The sequence below is a fragment of the Melospiza georgiana genome, chromosome 3, assembly GCF_028018845.1.
Source record: "Melospiza georgiana isolate bMelGeo1 chromosome 3, bMelGeo1.pri, whole genome shotgun sequence".
Classification (NCBI taxonomy): domain Eukaryota; kingdom Metazoa; phylum Chordata; class Aves; order Passeriformes; family Passerellidae; genus Melospiza; species Melospiza georgiana.
Window position 1 is genome coordinate 18,499,572 of NC_080432.1, and position 20,107 is coordinate 18,519,678.

A 20,107-nucleotide genomic window follows, 5' to 3' on the forward strand; every position below is an offset into this window, starting at 1 on the left:
GCAGTCAATCCTTGTAGCTCCTGCTGAGGTACTCAACTGCAAAGCAACTTCAGTGGTACAGATAACTGCAACAGGAACTAAACCAACGTCTTTAATTCATTCCTGTGAGAGCATAGGAAGCTGTCAGATGGTAAACATGTTAGGATATAAATAGTACACTTCTATTTTGAACCAGGAACATCCTGATTCAAATAACGACCTCTGCTTTCTGACACAGCTCAGGATAAAGCTTGTGGTGGTTATGAAACATGGAGGAGAAGGAGAAACTGCCATAGCAGCACAACCCATTAGGGAGGCAGCTTGGTCACTTTGAGTCCCAAGCTCAAATGGCACCACAAATTTACCACCAGAAATTCAGATGGCTGATATTTCACTGTGGAAAACCACAGGAAAACCTGAAAAGGAAGTCAGCTTCTAGAGAAAAAAACCCAAAATGCTGCTAATCAGAAATGCCTTCTGCTACAACACAAGCAAGGGAAAAAGAAACCACTGTAATTTCGTTAGTGTTGTTCTGATATAACTGTACAGTTAAGTAAATGTCCACATCAGTAAACCCTTATTATTTAACATTCACATTTAAATGTAAAACCTTAGGTGGGTATTATGCTCATTACCATCTCACCACAAGAATTCATTCTCATATGAAGTAGTACACATACACTGCACATGGAGATTGATCCTTCTGTAATTCCATAGAAAATAAAGCAGGCTTTGCTATGGACAGACACCTAGAACTAAATAGCAGGAAAACAAGGACTGAATTCAAGCACTTATCAGCAGCTTCTTTCTGTTTATAGGAATACAAGGACCTCTTTAGAGAAGCTCAGTCCTGAATAAAGTTATTCTGTTTCCTATTTCCTAAATCTGTTCTTTTCTTATACAAAAGATAAACCTGTCTTTTTCTGTCTGTATCTTTCCTCCATATTCTCTTTATTACAGATGGATACCTCCTTCTCAAATGTAATTTTGATTTTACAGGACACTGTATCATTTTTACATGGAATGACTCTTACAGTTTGTCTCACCAGTGAACAGGCTCCATAAAATACCTCATAGAAAACAGAACTGGGAAGAGATTATAGCAGGAATAATAATATCCCTTCATCAGTGCTGTTAAATTCTCACAAATCTCAAAAGGTTTTCCCACTCTTAAGCCACTGAAATGTCAAGATGCTTCTTTCCAGCACTTTGCTTAGACCAATGCTCCCAAGTGCTACACACTAATAATAATAATTCTCACAGAATTGCTGTTCCTTCCCCAAAACACCCAAGAGTCTCCATCAGTCTCCATCTGCGCCTGTCAACCTCCACATGCAACCACAGATTTTACACTGTACCCAGAAATTGCCAGCCATTACACACTCTCTGCCCCTACCAGAGCTTCTGAGAGTCTTCATTACACTGTTAGAGGCTGAAGCAACTTCCTCTCTTAATGCCTGCCTTCTCCTCCATCAGATGGCAGGAAAATCCTGCAGAGAAGTGGGGGTTGAATCTCCTTCTGGTGATTACCCCAGTGCAATCATGTTGTTCACCCTAAAATCACACCAGTCCCTTTCCATCCACCTGAAAGCAACAGAAAATTTCATCATGCATGTGTGGAATCACTGCCAGGCCCCAGATGAGGTCTGATCCAAGTGCACTCTGCTTTATTGCAGTGGTTATTGCTTCTGCATCTGCCTGCACTAGAGGAGGGCTGCAGCTTGTCACTGTGGGGCTCATTTGCTGCTTTTTCCACCACATCCCTCAAAAAAAGCTGACAGAATCAGTCCTCATCAATAGCAGGGGAAAGAGGGGGTGGAGGTGTACCCAAGGTTTTCAGGACACAGGAGTTATTTCAATAGCACTTTAAAGCCCATCCCTGCAGTGCCTGCCAGAGCTAACCTGGGTTACTGGGGAGTGTCAGCTGAATTAAAGACACTGTGAGATCAAAGAGAGATTATTTAATGACTCCGAAATTCCCCTAACTGAACAGCACAGACTGGAAAAATCAGAAATACAAGAAAGTGAAAAAAAGAAAGCAAAACTACACAAAAAAATAGTAGCAGCATGTGCCTTAGCCCAGACTGTGTGTGTATGTGGAATGTACATACTCTGAAACAAATCATCTGTTTCCTCCTGCTGCTGCACAAACCAAAGAAGAAGGGTCAACTATGTGTGATTTAAATACACAGACCATACATCTTAATAATTCCAACAGTTTTAAACATACTGCTCTGATCAAACAGACGAAACACTAAATTTTACTCTTGAAATACAAGAAGTCTTCCCACTTTTCTAGTGTATCCTTCTAATCTACTTTAAATGATTTGGGTTACTTGACTTCCATAACCTCTTCTGAAAGGCTGCCCTAGAGCCCAATACAATGCTGTCACAGTAAATATACTAAGGTTTTCTGTCCAAATATTCAGGTCCAATTTATTTCAATTCTCCTGTTAAAATCCACACTTGCTTGTGTCTCTACAGACTGTTTGCTAGTTGCTAATTCAGTAGCAACAAATTGTTATAACACAAACATGTAACAAAACCATTTTAAGTAATTCAAAACCATGTTATGCAAACCTCTAAGAGTATTTAGCAGTTTGGTAGGTAGATTTGTGCATGCAGTTCAGAAGAAAATGCTTGGGAAATGGATTCCAGATCATCAAAAGGACAACATGCAGTTGAACCTACTAAAATCATATAGGCAGCTTTACATTTTATCTGGGGGAGAGGAGCAGCACACATGCAAGACTTAATGTTACAAACAAAATGTTTGAGAGCACAAATTAAAAAAAAAAAATGAAGGATATAACATCTGTGTTTTCACCCCTCCATTTACTGCTCGGGATCACAATGAAACAAAGCAGCAAAAAGCCAGTTCTTTGTGAAGGTAATTTAATTATTCTAAAGAGCTATTGCAATTTCTTTAAACATTTCTCTTAAGTGGATGTGAACATAAGTCACTCCACAGCACAAATACCAGACAATGAAATGAGTAACACAAAGAGCCTAATTAGTATTCTCACTCCATATCCATCTGTGACACAGTACAAGATCTAATATTAAAAGACAGGATTTCTGGATGCTCTTTCCATCTCAGCTACTAAACACATTTATATTTAGGCCTATCATTTCACTTCTCATTGTCTCTCTCTCTCTTCTGCAACATGGGGATAATTATATTCAATTCTATATATTCCACTGGTGCTAGTTTCTGACTAGAATATTTAAGCTTTTTCTTAAGACCAGTAATAACTTTAACAGGAGTGAGAGATGAGAATCAGGTCTTTACAGGACACTCATCAGGAGTATCCATAAATATTCTGGTATTGCAGAGCCTGTGGAAGGTCACAGCAGCCAACAGGTAAAAAGGTTATGAAACGGATTTAAAAAAAGACTGAAAGGTCTGCAGGGCACCAGCACAATCCAAGAAGTGCCCCATCCTTGGCAGGCACGTCATTAGGGCAGATGTGCTGTGATCTTACAAGTGCATCTCCTCTGCAAACTGTTCTTTTCCACTCAGCAGGGATCAGGAGACATCTTTATGACCTTCCTTTTTCTAACGCTAATTCCGAACCAGCGACAGAAGCTGGGTTAGCTACCCCGGAGCGCCAACTCCTCTAATTCCCACAGTGCTGGCAGAAAACAGGGTAATAAACCTCTCCTTGCCCTACCTCACTTTGGTATTTCAGGCACAAGCAGCCAGGACACCCCACAGCTGGGCTGCTCCAAGAGCTCCTGCCGCCTTTGTGTGCTCCCCCAAAACCGGGGAGAACGGCAATTAGCGCGGCAGCTGCTCATTAGGAGCTACAAAACCAACCCTTGGTTCACAGGCAGGGCTGTGAATGCACAAACCTCAGGGATGATCAAAATGAAGTTCAGCCATCTGCAGGGCTCAGGAAGGGCCCTCAGGCCTTCTCCTGGGGGGTCTGCCCAAGATTGACACTTCCATAAATGCTGGAAACGAAGTGTTCGCTAAAGGGCTGCTTCCACATCGGGTGTGTGAAGAGTGGCAGTCTGAGGAAGCAGATTTGGTGCAGTGCAGACGTGGCAAAGACATTTCCCTCCCTGGCACTACAACAGCTTTATAGAAAACATCAGCAATGAGATGCAAGGCAGGACATTTAACTCTCAGCAGAAAAAATACCTGCATCCATAAACAGGTATGGGGTGGAATCATCGTGGCAAAGACATTTCCCTCCCTGGCACTACAACAGCTTTATAGAAAACATCAGCAACAAGATGCAAGGCAGGACATTTAACTCTCAGCAGAAAAAATCCCTGCATCCATAAACAGGTATGGGGTGGAATCATTGTGCTCTACATTCAGGGATTATGCTGCTTTTTGTAATTGCTCAGTAGATTTATAGGGTGTGATCCCAACTTAAAGCCACACTGAACATTCTGCCAAACATAACAGTGACCTCTGGTTAAACTTCCTTCGTTTTATTAAAATGCAAATCCTTACTTTATTGCATACTGGATTAGAGCAAATATAGGCCATTAGCAAGTAAATTCTGCCAATATTTCAACACAGCTCTGAGGAACAGATGCATAAATTGCATCACCCCAAGTGGCTGAGAAGTACACTGCTCTCAGGAGCACAGCACAGACAACATTACTCATCTACATTTTTGCTGCATCTTTAGCTTATTCCACTGTTACTTGTGATGTTCTCCCACTGCAAGGACTTATGTTTACAAACCCTCCAGAAGAGGACTGGGAGAAGCTGAATTGTAGAGCAAGAGGCCATCAGTTACAGAGTGACACTTTGTTTGGCACTTTGATTATTGACTAAACACTTAGAGATGAGATTAGCAGCAAAATATAGTCAGTTAAGCTGAAATAGTTTCATACAGAAATATTTTCATGAGTAATAACACTGTGATCTCCTTTAAAGGATATTCCAGTTTTCATCAGGCATCACTCTGGCAAATCCTCCTTCTCCCCTAGACCAGAAGAGGAATAAGGACCAAACTGTGGCTGAGTCACAAGACTGAACTCTTCACTCTTGTAATAGTTTTCAGAACTTCTCCCATTACAAGCTCCCCCTGCTATGAGCACCTGGCAGACACAGCAGGATCTATCTTCTCATTATCCCTAGGTAAGCACACAGACATCCTTAGGCAATTATTGCTAAAAATACACAATTGTTATGTTCTAACTTTTCAAAAGTGCTGATTTCAGGAACTTGTAAAATTGACTAAAAATAGTGTTGGCACAATTCACTTAATCAATGAGTGTCAGTAGTGAATGAATTGCCTGCCAGAAATACTACACTTCCTCTCAGTCCTTTAGTCCTATTTTAAGGGCTTTCTTTCCAGATATGATACTGTATCCAAAGAAAGGACAAAAGGGATTTTTACTGCAATAGTAATATTTTTACTGCAATAGTAAAAATTTTTTAGTAGATATGAATGCAATCTCTAAAATAAAACAGAAAGGGTGAAGAAGAGATGCACTATCTCTAGTCAAGAAAAATTTATGGGATAATTTGTGTACAAAATATAAATACTGCCCATTCTTTGATCCCAATCCTATTATCAGTTCTGCAGAATAGCTTCTGTGCCAAGTTCCATTCTTTCTGATGAAATTCAAACTATGTGGGTGCCCAAAAGACTAACTGAATAGGGAATGCCCAATTTTATCCCATTCAACACTTCATAGATAGCAAATAAGGCAGAAAAGAGTTAAGAGAGGGAAAGAGGGAAGCTTTTAGATTATCTGTGCTGAATTTTCTGTCAGAGTGCAGCATTGAAAAAGGCAGCTTGGTAACAAAGGCACTGAAGGCCTGGAAATCTATTACAAGATTCAGGGAAAATCATTATGTCCTTCATCCTTCTGGTGCAAACAAAACCTCTACCAAGTGTGAATCACTGTGAATATATTAACTCCCTCCTCATTTAGGCAAGCTGCAGAAAACAATTAAACCAACACAGAGCTAGTGAAAGTGTGTCATACTTCAGCTACAATATTTTACTTGCTTTTCTTGTATCTCCACTTCTCCTGTGGAGATACTTCTTTCTTTCTTTCCCTTGCACAACCTAAGGACAGCCTTAGATTCAGAAGATTCAGAATTTATCTCCTGCTTCTTTTGTTAAGTGAGAGATGCTGTGTGAAAGTTGTCTAAAAAGAACTCCACCATAAGTCATGATTTTCATAAACTCAAAATTGTGTACTAATACATTTTTAGCTAACTTCACTTTTTACCCTTGAAGTGTAAAAAATATTCTCTCCTAATGTAAAAATATCTTGTCAGAGCCACTCTGAAGGCCAGAATAAAGTTGGCTTTATCATGCAATAGAAGTTTAGCAGTACCTTTCAAGTAAGAATGGAGTACTGAAATACAGACCAGTTTTGGGCTTCTCACACATGTTTAGAGTGTAACACACTTTAAAAAGTTTTGGGGCACTTCAAACAATGGAGAACTTCAATGAATTTAGTTTTATGAAGCATGATGCAATCACAGTCCAAATCCTAATGGAGAGAATATGCAGAGCAGGGCAAACTTACACATACAAAATCTGCAGGTACAATTAATACCTCTGAAGCAACAAGATCCTTTATTCCAGTGGCTACATGCAAACTCTGAATTTCTTCTGAGGCAGTTTGGAATCAGTTTGGCATTTTGTGTGTGCGTGTATAGCAGAGGAGTGTAGCTCATACTCAGTGTGACATTGACAGAGATCTAGCTCATCTTATTGCCCCTGTTCATTAGTATTTCTGTAGAGCAAACATCCCAAGCATCTAAGCATACAACACCAGATAATTTCATTCCCAGCAATCTGATATCAATGTGACTACAGCAGTTTGGGTCTGACTCCAAACTGGGCTGGATTGGAACAGCTGCTGTAGAGATCCAAAACTCCATGCAATTATTGAACCCACAAATCATCAGACCTCTCAAAAACAGCAAGGAAATTTTTACCTTTGGTCAAAAATAAAAGATTCAAGCTCTGCCTGCAAGCAAGAAAACCAAGCAGATCTGCAAAAACAAAATTTCTATCATCAGAACAACTGTGCAACCCTTCCTTTCCTGTTGTGTACATGTCTGGTGAGTGTAAACAAATGTTCTTCATATTTATTACCATGTGGTTTTGGTAGCATCTGGCACAACCAGGCATTACTCTTTACCTGAGAGCAAAAGCACTGCTGTAACACAAACACCAACACAAACATTATGGAAAAGGAAAGCCAAGTCTTGCTGAAAGTCATCTCTCAACACAACCTTTAAAAGATCAAAGTATCCAACTACGAGAACAGAATGCAAAATTCAAAAAGTGGCAAAATGTAAGACAACAGAACATCCACCTAAAGACAACAAAAGCAGAGTTGTATTATATTTTCTTCCAGAAAGGCAAATGTGTAACAGCCTAAAACTACCATTTTGACTTAAGACAGTTTTAAAACATGAAGTTTTCATCTGATAATGTTAACTTATAATATCACTGTAGTCCCAATAACAGATCATATGTTTAAACCTGCAAAAAAAGGATTAATGAACATCTGTTTCAGATTCACATTGCTTATCAGGCCAATTAATAGCAAGTTCAGATCCTGACTAATCTAATGTGATCCAATCAAAAGCATTCAACTCTGTTCTGAACCACTGAAATTGTAGTGCAAAGTCTGGGGAGAAAAAAAATTTAAGGCGTTTGAGATGACAAAAACAATCTTTTAAATACACAGTATTTACTTAAATAGTTTTATAAACTGCCTGGGTATAACCTTCTGTGTTGCCCTGAGTCACAAGGAGACACTGAATAACAACCTGGGTATCTGCAGTATTTTTTCTACCCACAGAATTTTATATTCACTCTTCTGAAGATATCCACACTGTCCCTTGATTGGGGTTTATGTTCCCAGTCACTCTGTGGGAAGGGTCTCCTGACAGTTTTCCTGCTGCCCAGAAGATTACTCAAAACTCAGCAGTTTCCTCACATTGATGAGGTGTGAAAAGAGAGAGCATTAGATACATCAAGAAACATGACATGTACAGAGAAGCCAGCAGCAATGATGAACTCTGTGGTCTCTAATGAGAGTGGACAAAGTTCATGTGCTCCATCATTGTAACAATCGCTGCTAACGGGAAAAATGTCACACGCTGCCATTTTTTGTTGCCTTTTGTGATCTTTGTTTGAGCAGCAGTTTATCAGAACTCTGGAAACATCATCCTCTTTCTCCTGTAAGGCAGAATATCACTGCTATTTCCACAGCCCAAAAATGCCTAATGATTAGACTGAAAATTCTGTTTTCCTCTTAGATAACACAAGTACCTAAGCTTCAAAGACAAGTCCACTACCAGGTAAGAGGAAACCTGGGATATATTAACCTGGCAGACTTATCCCTCTAAGTGTGGCTATGCTGCAACATTTTCTTTTTCTGTTAAGTCCAACTTAATGAGAAATTAAAACATATATATTGAGGTTGTAAAAAATGTATAGCACCACCAAGGTAAAACCATTGCTGCTATTCCCAGTTTCACAACAAACTAATTGTCTTGCTGCTGGAGTTTCCACTTAGAGATTTCTCAGCCCCAGGGAGAAAGTGTGATTCCTTCTTACAATATGGATGATTATACACCATTTTCAAAATTCCTTGTGATTATGCATCACATTTGCTAAATTTGCTTATATAAGCTCACATTAAGCATTTTAATGAGCCATGCTATAGGCTTACAGAAGGGCTCTGCTAATGACCATCAGCCTGCAGACTGAGTAAAAGAATGCTACACATCCATAAATCCCTAAATGCATGATGAAGCAATCAACAGACAGACCCTTAAAATCCACACTCTTAAAATCCATCACATTATCTCAGGCTTGTCATTGACCATGAGGTAGAACAACAAATGGAGTGATCCTGGCAATAACTAGCAAATTTATCAAGAAGAAAAGAATGTGATCAGTAATTGAAATGAGCTACTGGGACACCTGACACTCCTCAAAGGAGAGTGGCCACTGGAGCTGCTGCAAGCAGGGAATGCTAGGAGCCCCTGGAAGGTGAAGGTCTGGAGCCTATCAAGGTCCAAGTAAAAAAAATTATTTTATATGGCAATTACTCCAGTGCATATTGGTCAGTCTCCTCCAGCCAAAATATGGGAGAAATAAAAAAGGCAGCTGGATAAGGGTAAAAAGGGAAGGATAGAACTTTTTAACAAGGTTGATTTCACATAATATTTAGAGACCTATAAAGGAAAAGAACCTCTGTACTCAAATAATCCTCTTCTGCTATTAAGGAGAAGCCTAAAAGCTAAATTTCCTTTTAGCTGATCCAAGGAGCTCAGTAATGTTTCACTGAACATATTGTGGGGTTTTGTCCAAATTTTGGGAATCTGCTGACAAAGAGGCATGGCATAGACACAGGACCAAGCCTTATCTCCATCCTCAGAATGCTCGGTCCACAGCTGAACCTGTGGTGTTAACACAAAACCCTGCAAGCTCTGGATTTGCTCTGGATGTCTCTGGACTGCTGTTACTTGCACACATGTGAGTAATATTAACCTTTTTTACAGAATATATAAATGTTGAAATGCACTGAAACAAAACTGTACAGACAGTGTGTGTCTGGAATTCTGTATTACACTCACTAGGTTTTACATTTTATTTACACTGTCTCAGTGTGAATAGAATGGCAATTCTACAATAACTCTTTGAGGTCCTGTGGGTTTTGGTTATTTACCAAAGCCTGTAAATACAGTAAAACATAACTACCACAGGTATTAGGACATATAAAATGAAATATAAATTTAAAATAGACATTTATTTTACTTCTGCAAAGTGGTAAAAACCAGAATTGAACCTTGTAAACACCAGAACTACTGAATACTGAATTAATTTCCACCATTGCTACAGCAGATCCAGTTCCACTGGAAACCACTGTGACAGAGGCACAAGACCAGACCAAGCACTGGCACTGCCCAACCACCTAACTAAAACATTTAAACTTGCTTCAAAAATGTTAGGTGAATAGGTTTTTAGGTTTGTTTTGTTTTAAACACCCCAGCTCCTGATTCACTATTTACTATGCTACTGCTAGTACTGGAGTGCTGAACTGGCTGAGTTGTGTTATTCAAACCCAGTCCCTGCAGGGGTTTTTGTCTGTGTGTTTGTATTCTTCAAGACAGTTCAAGTTCATCTGGAACATCTTTGAGATTAATGTCACCTTGCCCGTGGTTAGAATTCCTGCTGAATTTACTCTCTTCCCGTCATCCCTTGAGGATTTGTAAAAGCCAAAAAACCCCAAATAAAATCAAGGAAAAGGATTGAGCTCTGGTACAGTACGTTCTTACACTTACAGTTTTAGGAATTTTAGGCATAACTTAACTAAAATGCTGCACTACATCAGAAAAATGAGTAAAAGTCTGATCAACCCCAACTCCCTCCCCACTAAGTTCCAGTTCTGATGTTCAGAAATCATTCTTACTTTAGCTTAATGGGCTTTAAAAACAAATATATGCTGATAATTGGAGAAAAGTTACTTAAATTGTTGAGCAGTGTCTGGCATGAGCAAACTGAAATCTGAAATGTGTTCACTGAGCAAGAAGTTCAATCAACTCTCCTCCTTAGTGAGGATTTATTGAATTAATTCCAAAATTATGATGCATAATCTAATCAAAATTTAATTTAAATTTCCTCCAAGGTAAAGTAATAATATTGCAGTGCTTGATTAATGAATTTGACTGTATTTTAATCTAGGAAATTCCTAATTGTCCTTAATGTTAACGTAAGTATCAATTAGGAATTAAAAAAATGAGGAATCAATCTGTTGGCTACATTTCTTGAAATACAAGTGAAATTACAATTAAATAATATTGCTGTCATCAGTAACTGAACACATTTTAACAGCTCCACCAAAATATCTTCAGTAACCAGAAAATTTAAGTTTATTAAAACCTACAGCACTGTAGAAACAAGGAGCCATGTGTTCCTGCATGCCTACATGCCAGCACCATACATACCTGCTTCACACAAACCCTGCTTCTTTTAATGATACAGAAACATTTTCCCCAAACCAAACATCAGAAAAAGCCTGGCTGCAGAACAGTAGGATGCCAGCATCCTCCATTCTATTTTGGAAAATGTAAATAAGTTACATAAGTATATATAATATCTGGTGAAATATCACACACCTGGTCACAGTTTCTCAATAAACTTCTCAAGTGTTTTGGATATAAACCCAAAAACACATCCTTAAAAACGTCTTTGCTCGCTGGAGTTAGAATTCTATGACATATTTAACAATTTAACAATTCCCAAGGACCCCTTCTAAAACCAGTGAATAATGAAATTGAACATACTTTTATAGCCCGCCTCTAACCTCTTTTAAACAAGAAATTTACATCAGCTCTTAAACATTAAGTTCTAATGTCAAAAATAGCAAAATACCACTGTTTTCAATGCCCTAAAAAAGAACTTCCTTCAAAACAGGTATGCTGTTGTTTCATAAAAATAGAAACAGACCCTAAAGCCACACAATATTGAAAGATATATTTAGTACTTGCTGGAAGAATCCTAACAGCTATTTTCCTGTATCAATATAGCTGGCACTCAATTCTTTACTGTTTTTCCTCAATTTTCCTCTCTGCTACATAAAACACAGCTATTTTTAGCAGTTGTCAGATTTGAGGGCTACAAATCTCTGTAGTTATTGCACCCTCCTCTTCTTGCATATAATCTCTCAATTAAAACAAATGTCTCCCCAAAGAACTTTGAAGAAGAGGCTGAATTAACAAACCATTTAAGTGAAACAGAAGCAAGCCAATCCCTTATGAATACAGAGTCTGCAATTAGCCAAAACGCTCCATTTTGCTGTTCACAACAAGGCCAATGTGCAATAAAAATTAAACATTGATGCAGGCAAGGCATTCCCATGGGGCTCACATATATTAAACCATTACCACTCAACAGTTGCTTTATGTCCAAGAAACTGGGACACAGCTTGAGACTGGCTGGCTGCCTGTTTGAAAAAGGGGAAAGCTATTGGTAATAAGTATTTTCCTTTATTTTTGTATCTCAAGTGGCATAACCAGGCTCAGGAAATATTCAGATGTGGCTCCCAGCAGCCCATGCTCACAGGGGTGCCAAACAGACAGGATTCAGGTTCTGACTGAGCAGAGGAAGGCAGCCCATAGGTTCTGCATGGAGTCACAGTTGTGCCTTTGGATCAGCCCACAGTGATAATCCCCAGGACTGGCTTTCCCAAAACCTCTGAGGATGATTTTTCTTAAAACCTGATCTGAATTTAGGTCTTAGCTTGATTAGGTTGTGTTCAGCAGTCCCCACTGCAGTGATGACCTTTTTAAGGAAAAATGCAGGATTTAGGTGGCTTTGTTACCACTCTGCAGAATAAAATGTATAGAAACTTGAACACAGAATAAAATAGTTTGGAACCATAATTATTTTTACTTCAATGGGACACAGTCAGGAGAAACAAAGATTGCTTATTAAAATCATATTTGAAGGCACAAATAAGTAATCCACATCTATCAGCTCCTTCAAATGTCTCAGAAGCTGAGGCACTCAGCATCTCACCTGTGTCAAGCTGAAATACATACTCTTACCAACTTTTCCATCAACCAGAAACCTTGAACATTATAGAGGTAACTAATAAAAATGTTCAGCATGTCAAATACTAAGCCAGTGCTCAAAAAGAAAGGGTATTTTTAAAGCCTGTACTACAACTGTAACAGCAGTTTAATAGGACTATAAAAGAACCTCCAGCTGCAACTGTAAAAGGACTTGCCACCTTGGAAAAGCTCATTCCAAAATAAATGGGCTGATGTTCTGAAGTTCAGTTTTTATCCAGACACCCTCCATTATTTCAACCTTTTACAATTTGTCTTGCTCTGTCCTTACAAGGTCATCCTGACATTCACTTCTCAGTTGAATCCAGCTTTCCATCAACAGAGTGTGAGGATCAAAGAGAAAATAAATGCACATTGCCACAGGATGGTTTTAATTCTCATAAACTCCACAAATCCTTGGCTGGTTCACGCTCACCTTTCGCAGGAGGAAGCAAATCCGCTCGATATTCCTCAGCCTCTCCCTCTGCCAAGAGAAAGTGGGGGAAAGGCAGGAGATTAGCTGGTGTCACAAATGAAGACAATACATCACAATTACAAGGGGTCAATGTTTTAATTAATGGCTGCAGTGAAGCAGCACATGTTATTAATCTGGATTGACAGCATTCACTTCTTACCCACTGCTTGCAAACCCAATGATTTTCCCATTTCTAAGGCCCAGTAAGTTATTTCTCAGTTGTTACTGTGTGTGACAATATCAGCTGGGGATTCAAGCCTGTGTTAGCCTTCAGCAACTCTTCTAAGTCATCATTTGTGGTTCTATCCAACTGTGCCAGTTGAGACCACAGAGACCTGGTCTTGCATTTTCAGACACCCAACCTCTAGCTTCAAGATAAACCTGAGTGGGAAAACAATGAAGTTTGCATGGCAGCTCATCCTCTGTCACTGAGATGGTGCCTGAACACGTGATACTAGAATTTAACACATTTGTTACTGTCATATTTTCTGAAAAACCCCTTCACCTGGGATTTTCCTCCTGGGAAGCTGAGAAGCTTCAGAGTAAAAGGAAAACAATTTTATCTGATTTGATTCTCTTGTGTTTTGCTCCTTTGGAATGTGTTTGGAGATTGTTTACCCACAGGTGATTGTTTCATTGGTTTCATGTGAGTTGTTTTGACTCAGTGGCCAACCAGTGCCAAGCTGTGTTGGGACTCTCTCCAGAGTCAGGAGTTTTCATTATTATCTTTTTAGCCTTCTGTAAGTATCCTTTCTGTATTCTTTAGTATAGTTTAGTATTCTTTAATATAACATAATATCATAAAATAATTAATTAGCCTTCTGAGCACATGGAGTTAGATTCATCTTCCTTCATTGGGGCACCTCACTCACAACACAATACACATTAGTGAAAAATATCTGAAGTGGCCTAGAAATGCCACTTTAAACAACAGATGCATTCAGAAATACTGAGAATCACTGTAATTAAGCATTGTGACTCAAAAGATGTTCTGAAAACTCAACTCAGAGAAACAAGACAAATCAAAGCCAGGCTTTCTTTTCAATGGTTCATAATGAGAAGCTCACCAGCAAAACCAAATTTCACTGCATAGCCCCTTGACTGGAGTTACTGTGAAAGATTCTACTTAATGTTAGTTACTCTGCAAAAGGCAGAGTGGGTTTGCTGTCCTCAGAAAATTACCTGGTATTTTCATTTTGATATGGCAAAATATTCCAAACAATGAATGTTTTTAAACAGGTAATTTACCATAACAATGTGAGAAGCCAACTCCCCCTAAGCCTTTTGCTTTTCAAATGTTTTCAATCTCAAGGCTGTGCCAAATTTAATTCTAGTCTCCAAATAAATAGATTTTTTCCCTTTTCTGTCCCCAAGTTTAAGCCATTGAGAACTGCAGAGGCAGTGGCAACTTCATAGGCCCCAGAAAAATACTCTTTTTGGAGTAAAATGAAAAATGCCTCTTTTTGGAGTCTTGTAATTTTTTTTATTGTGGAGACCAATTCCATTACCATTTTAAAATAAAATGAGATTATCTCCATAGAGCATCTCAACTTTTAGGAAGTGAACAATTTACTAGAATTTGGTACATATAAATTCAGTGTGTAGCTCTCAGATAGGAAGTAAAAACAGATAAAGTGGATTGAAAATCAGATTACAAAACCAGATTATATCCACTGATGTCCTCTATAGGATTTCTTAATATAATTTCTTTCTTTTCTTCTCATTCTTTGCTTATGTGTTAGTGAACAGTAAAAAAATATTCTAGGAAGGATTATAAAGTTTATGCCTAAAATCATCAGTGGTTTAAGCAGTTCATGTCCTCAGCTGAGTTATGAAACAAGGTTAAATGGCAAAGTAGTGGCTACTGCATCTGGTTATCAGTTGTAGGCAATTCAACAAGCTGATACTCTGCAGAGATCAAATTCAGCACCTGTCAGAATCATTGTCCTTCCCAGTGAGGTGATGGGGAGCCAAGTTCTGCTCTCAGCTCTGGTGGTACAAACTGGCACGTGCAGCTGTAGTCAGCTACATCACCCTAGATTACTGCTTTAATTAGCAGAGGAATCTGGATATGCTTAAATCTAGGCTGCCTTTCTGGTTCATTAGTTAAAACCGAGTTTACAATCCAAGGTATTTAATGCTCGCCTATAGGAGATGCAGCAGAAAATGACATTTACTCCTAAAGCATAGGAGAGTCCAGAGGCCTGCCATGGGACAGAGAGGTCCAGGCACACAGCTCTTAACAAATTCTTTCTAGTTTTTAACTCATTGATATAGGCAGTAGGGGAGAAAGTGGTCATCCCATGCTCAAACACAGAGAAAGCAGTGTTTCAAAAAGGAAAACTTGTGCCAGAATGAAAAGGTGAAAAAGAAAACATTAGCATCACATTACATTCTTCAGCTTTTGAATTTCCAAATTACTTTCCTGCCTCCTTCAGCAAAGAGGAAAGCCATTAACATAAAAATCACCATCTGGCTTCCTCAGACTGGCCTAATAAATCAATTTTCCAAACCACAGCTGACTTCACAAGAGACTCCCAGTTCATTCCCACACTCATCCTTCACCAAGAGCTCAGTGCCCCCTGTTTCTGGAGCAGCCCCAGCCCCTGGCTGTACTCACTGCATGGGCTGGGTTGCACTGGTCGATGGGGCTCTTGAAGTCTGTCCGAAGCTCATCGAAGGCAATTATCTGAAAAACAATTTTTTCAAGTCTTGTAATGAATGCTCCTTCAAACACTTATTTTCCTTAAGGGACTAATCAGATGCATTGCCTGCCTTCCTCACTTTCCAGGGAAAATATGGGAAAATAGTTTCCCTGACACACTCCCTTTAGAAGTAAGTAGTTAAAACAAAACATGGGATACTCCTACATATGACACCTAGAACTCATTAATCTGTCACTCTGCAAAATCATATCTGTAGCCTTTTCAGTGCTGCTACTTTCCATATTTCTTCCTTCAATCAGCAAGATTTCTTTTTTCAGATTTCCACATGACAGAAAACTACTTCACAAACGAATACATCTCCATATTTGATGGAAAAAGTCATTAGCTGCCTAAAACACAGAGATGCATCTGATATAATGTTCCAGGTTTAGTACATAAACAGCCTGTTTTTATTAGTTGATAAATCTACCTCAGATATTAATTCTGAGTTAGTATCAGCTTCCCCATTAAGCTGCTATTCATTAACAAGAACGCTCCTCAAAAGGCAAAGCACTCTAGAGCAAACATGCCCTTCCTAGATTCTGGCAGGTTTTAGAACTTTACTTCAGACCTCATTAGTGGAAAGATGCCTTTTGCTCAGGTCCTTTGGTTTCCTCCATTAACAGATGGATTGAGACATCCTGGTAAGCACTGGTGCTTTTAAAGTACAGCAATTTGTCTATAAAAATAATAGTGTTTGATAGCATTTTCTTGGAAGATCTTGAGTTAGACCTGTTGAAGAGCTAGCATTTTCTTGGAAGAGTCTTTTCTTGGAAAGAAAACAGCTGTAATAATCCTCAGCACATTTCATTCAAAGATCTCAAAGCACATTCTTAAGTTGGTGTTTACATTCCAGTAATACCTTTTCTGCTGCTTTTGTCTTGCTTCACCCAAGGAAGGAAAGCTCCCTGACAGGCACCACATAAACAGATGTTAAAAGAGTGATTCCTTTTCAGACACTTTACAGCCTAAAATGTCTGTTCTTAATAAAAGATGATGGAAGTACAAGGCAGCAGGGCTGGTAATTAGCAGATGAGTGCAACAGCCATTCCTTGATGTGTAACAGCGTGCCTGCAGCCTGGCTGCTCAGAAAGGAACAAACTGGGTGTCAGCACAGACCTGCTGCACAGCCAAAACACATTCATTTAACAGAGATGCAAGGCAGGAGAAGAAAACCTGAAAATGGCCTGTTCTTGAAGCACAATAATATGATGAGAGGCTCGAGAATAAAACCCAGAGCTACAATCCATGAATTTCAGCACCATTCCACATCCTGCTCTAATGCTGCATTCATCCCACTGAAACACATTTAAAAATCCAAAGTGTGGCATTTTACAAGAGCACTCCACAGAATTCAATTTATTCAACTATGACAAGCCAAAGGGGCAGAATAAACCACAGAGGGAACTATAAAATGTGATTACAAGTGAAGCATTTCTCCCTATGGGTGCAGTATCTTTCTGAGTTAGGAATTAGATCTGCAATGGTAAAGAACAACTGAGAGAAGCTGTGAGGGGCTTGCAGTACATTTGTGAAGAATAAGGCTCATGACACCTCTGTATTTAATATTTCTTGGACAGGTCTTCATATCCTCCAGCTGGAGCAACTGCTGAGAGGGTTACACATGAACAGGTGAGTCAGACACAATAGAACTGGGTGTCTCTGCAGCTGGATATCAGCACTGACAGAAAGGGGGAAGGATGGAAAAGAGGTCAGCCTCAAATATACTGCACATTTATGTTAACTTATATTTTTCTTTTTTTTCCTCATTTTTTTTAACTTCCCCAACTGTCGCAGACATCTTTTATGAAAAAACCTTTCCTTAGGATTTTTCCTCCTGAGAAGCTGAGAGGCCTCAAGAACAAAATGCAAACAATGATTATCTGCTACTGTGGAATGCAACAGGTAGATCTTTGTTTAGCCCATGTTAGTTGTTTTTAATTAATGCCCAATCACAGTCAGCTGGCTTGGACTCTCTGTCCAAGACACAAGCTTTTGTTATCATTCCTTATTATTCTATTCTTAGCTGGCCTTCTGATGAAATCCTTTCTTCTATTCTTTTAGCATAGTTTTAATGTAATATATATCATAAAATAATAAATCAAGCCTTCTAAAACATAAAGTCAAATCCTCATCTCTTCCTTCAACCTGAGACCCCTGTGAACACAGTCACAAACAACATTCCCAGCTCTGTAGTCAAACCCCACTCTTTATTTGCTGGCATATAATTTATGTTATGCTTGCATTGTACATAAGTGCACTGAAACACATCTGACAGGAATTTTAGCACACGGTTTTCACAGAACCAGTAAGTGTAAATGAAACAGTCTCACAGACAAACCTTTGGAGATGAGCCTGCAAGATATGACAATGTGAAGAGACATTCCTGCTACACCTGAAAGAGACTGAGGTCTGGTTTCAAGCACACGTGTCTGGAGGAAAGTTTCTTCAATGAAAGTTTCAGTGTCTCTCTGGAAGGAGGTTGACAAAAATAAATCCTCCTCAATTTATTTTTTAAAAAATGTTCCATAATATTTTTATATTTTGTTAAATCTCCAGAAATAGAAGTCTAGTGATGACATGAAAATACCTATTTTAATTTATGAAAAACCACATTCCTGTTTCCTATTTGTCAGTTATAGTGAAAAATGATAAAGCATAGGCAGGTTCAGAATTAGAGGAATATAAAGAAACTCCCAAAGCATTTTGGGAGCATGGTTTTCTTCTGTTTTGTTGTTGGGAGTGGGATGTGTTGGGGATTTTTCATTGCTTTTAGATCTAACAATGTGATTTGTTCTAAATCTAAAACCACAACTGAGTATAATTGTAGTTTCTTAAGATTAGCATTTGCTCACAACACACTGAGTAATTGTGCAACAAATTATATTATATTACTGAAAATACAGCTGGGCTGCAGCACAGTTTGCATAATTAATTAGGAAACATCTTCCTCTTTCAATTATAACTCTCATTCTGTGGCAGTTTAATGGCCTGGGGTGTTGAGTGGCTGGAGCTGTCATTTTCCCATGCAAACCCCAAATAACCAAGACCTTATCTCCATGAAGTATTTCACAGTGCTCTCAGGGGAGCTGCAGCGCTCTGACCACAGCCAGAGGAACAACCTTGTGCCTGCTCCCTTTTGAGCTGGATGCAGCTCATCCTGTGTCACGGTCACATTCTCTGAAAAATCCCTTTGCCCAGGGTTTTGCTCCTGGGAAGCTGAGAAGCCTCAGAGAAAAGGAAAACAATAATTATCTGATTTGCTTCTCCTGTGTTTTGCTGCTTTGGAATGTGTTTGGAGATTCTTTACCAACAGGTGATTGTTTCATTGGTTTTCTGTGAATTGTTTTGACTCTTTGGCCAATCAGGGCCAAGCTGTGTCGGGGCTCTGGAAAGAGTCACAAGTTTTCATTATTATCTTTTTAGCATTCTGTAAGTATCCTTTCTGTATTCTTTAATATAATATAGTATCATAAAATAATAAATTAGCCTTTTGAGAACATGGAGTCCGATTCATCATTCCTCCTTGCCACGGGGCACCCCACAAATCCAATAATCCTGATTCCCACACATCCACTGAGCAGAGCTGCTGAGTGCTCTGGGACAGCACCTGGACACTCTCAGGGGCTGTTTCACCTCAGAACCTGCCACACTCACAGCATCCTGGGCTGAGCAGCTCATCTCATCTCATCTCATCTCACCCTGAGATAATGAAATAGATCCCAGGCAGGGCACTCCATAAGAAATGACATCGTTTCACCCCTGTCAATGAATGTATTTTATAAAGCATTCATTATCTTTCAGCTATCAAATCTAATTTGATGGAGGGTGACAATCAAGACTACAAATCATTCACATGCATGGACATCAGCAACCCAATCTCTGCATAGGGCACACAATAAACACACTGCTCCAAAGAAAAATGACCAGCCCCTGGTAACAAAGCTGAACAGAATTTGGAAACATGTTTCCAAATGGAAACATGAAAATTAGAGACTGGTTCTCACAAAATGTAGAGATTTATATCTATTAGTAAACATTAATGTTGTACACAGCTTCATAGACAGAGAATAAGGACCATCTGACATTTATTTAGGAACTTGAAGGAAAAAAACCCAAAACACCAAGTTATCTGGTGACTTGCAAAGCCCTGTGAGGAAAAGAAAAAGCTCATCATGTTTAGCAATATTTTTTATAATTACTGCAGAAACAGGCCAGGGATTGAATGGACAAGGGATATTGCATTACCTTCTGTCTTGGGGAATTTTCCCTGTGAATCCACATTGCAAATCACTACAGGAAGTTTGTTCTGCCTCTGCCCTAGCCATGTTTTTCCTGGTGAGAGAAGTGTACTTGTGTGTGTTTTCCACCTAATAAAACTGA

General features: G+C 39.0%; 1 protein-coding gene across 2 annotated transcripts in view; it reads right to left on the reverse strand.

Moving 5' to 3' along the window:
• Positions 1 to 20,107, reverse strand: part of CNIH3 (cornichon family AMPA receptor auxiliary protein 3) — a 48,511-nt gene that overhangs the window by 10,842 nt on the left and 17,562 nt on the right. For both annotated transcript variants that reach the window (XR_009114256.1, XM_058020488.1), the window contains exons 2-3: positions 15,640 to 15,708; positions 12,981 to 13,028 (exon numbers count right to left, since the gene is read on the reverse strand). Coding sequence is in view for 1 of the 2 variants with exons in the window: in XM_058020488.1 (XP_057876471.1) it covers positions 12,981 to 13,028; positions 15,640 to 15,708 (117 nt within the window). In the remaining variant the exon portion in view is untranslated. The remainder of the gene's footprint in view (positions 1 to 12,980; positions 13,029 to 15,639; positions 15,709 to 20,107) is intronic.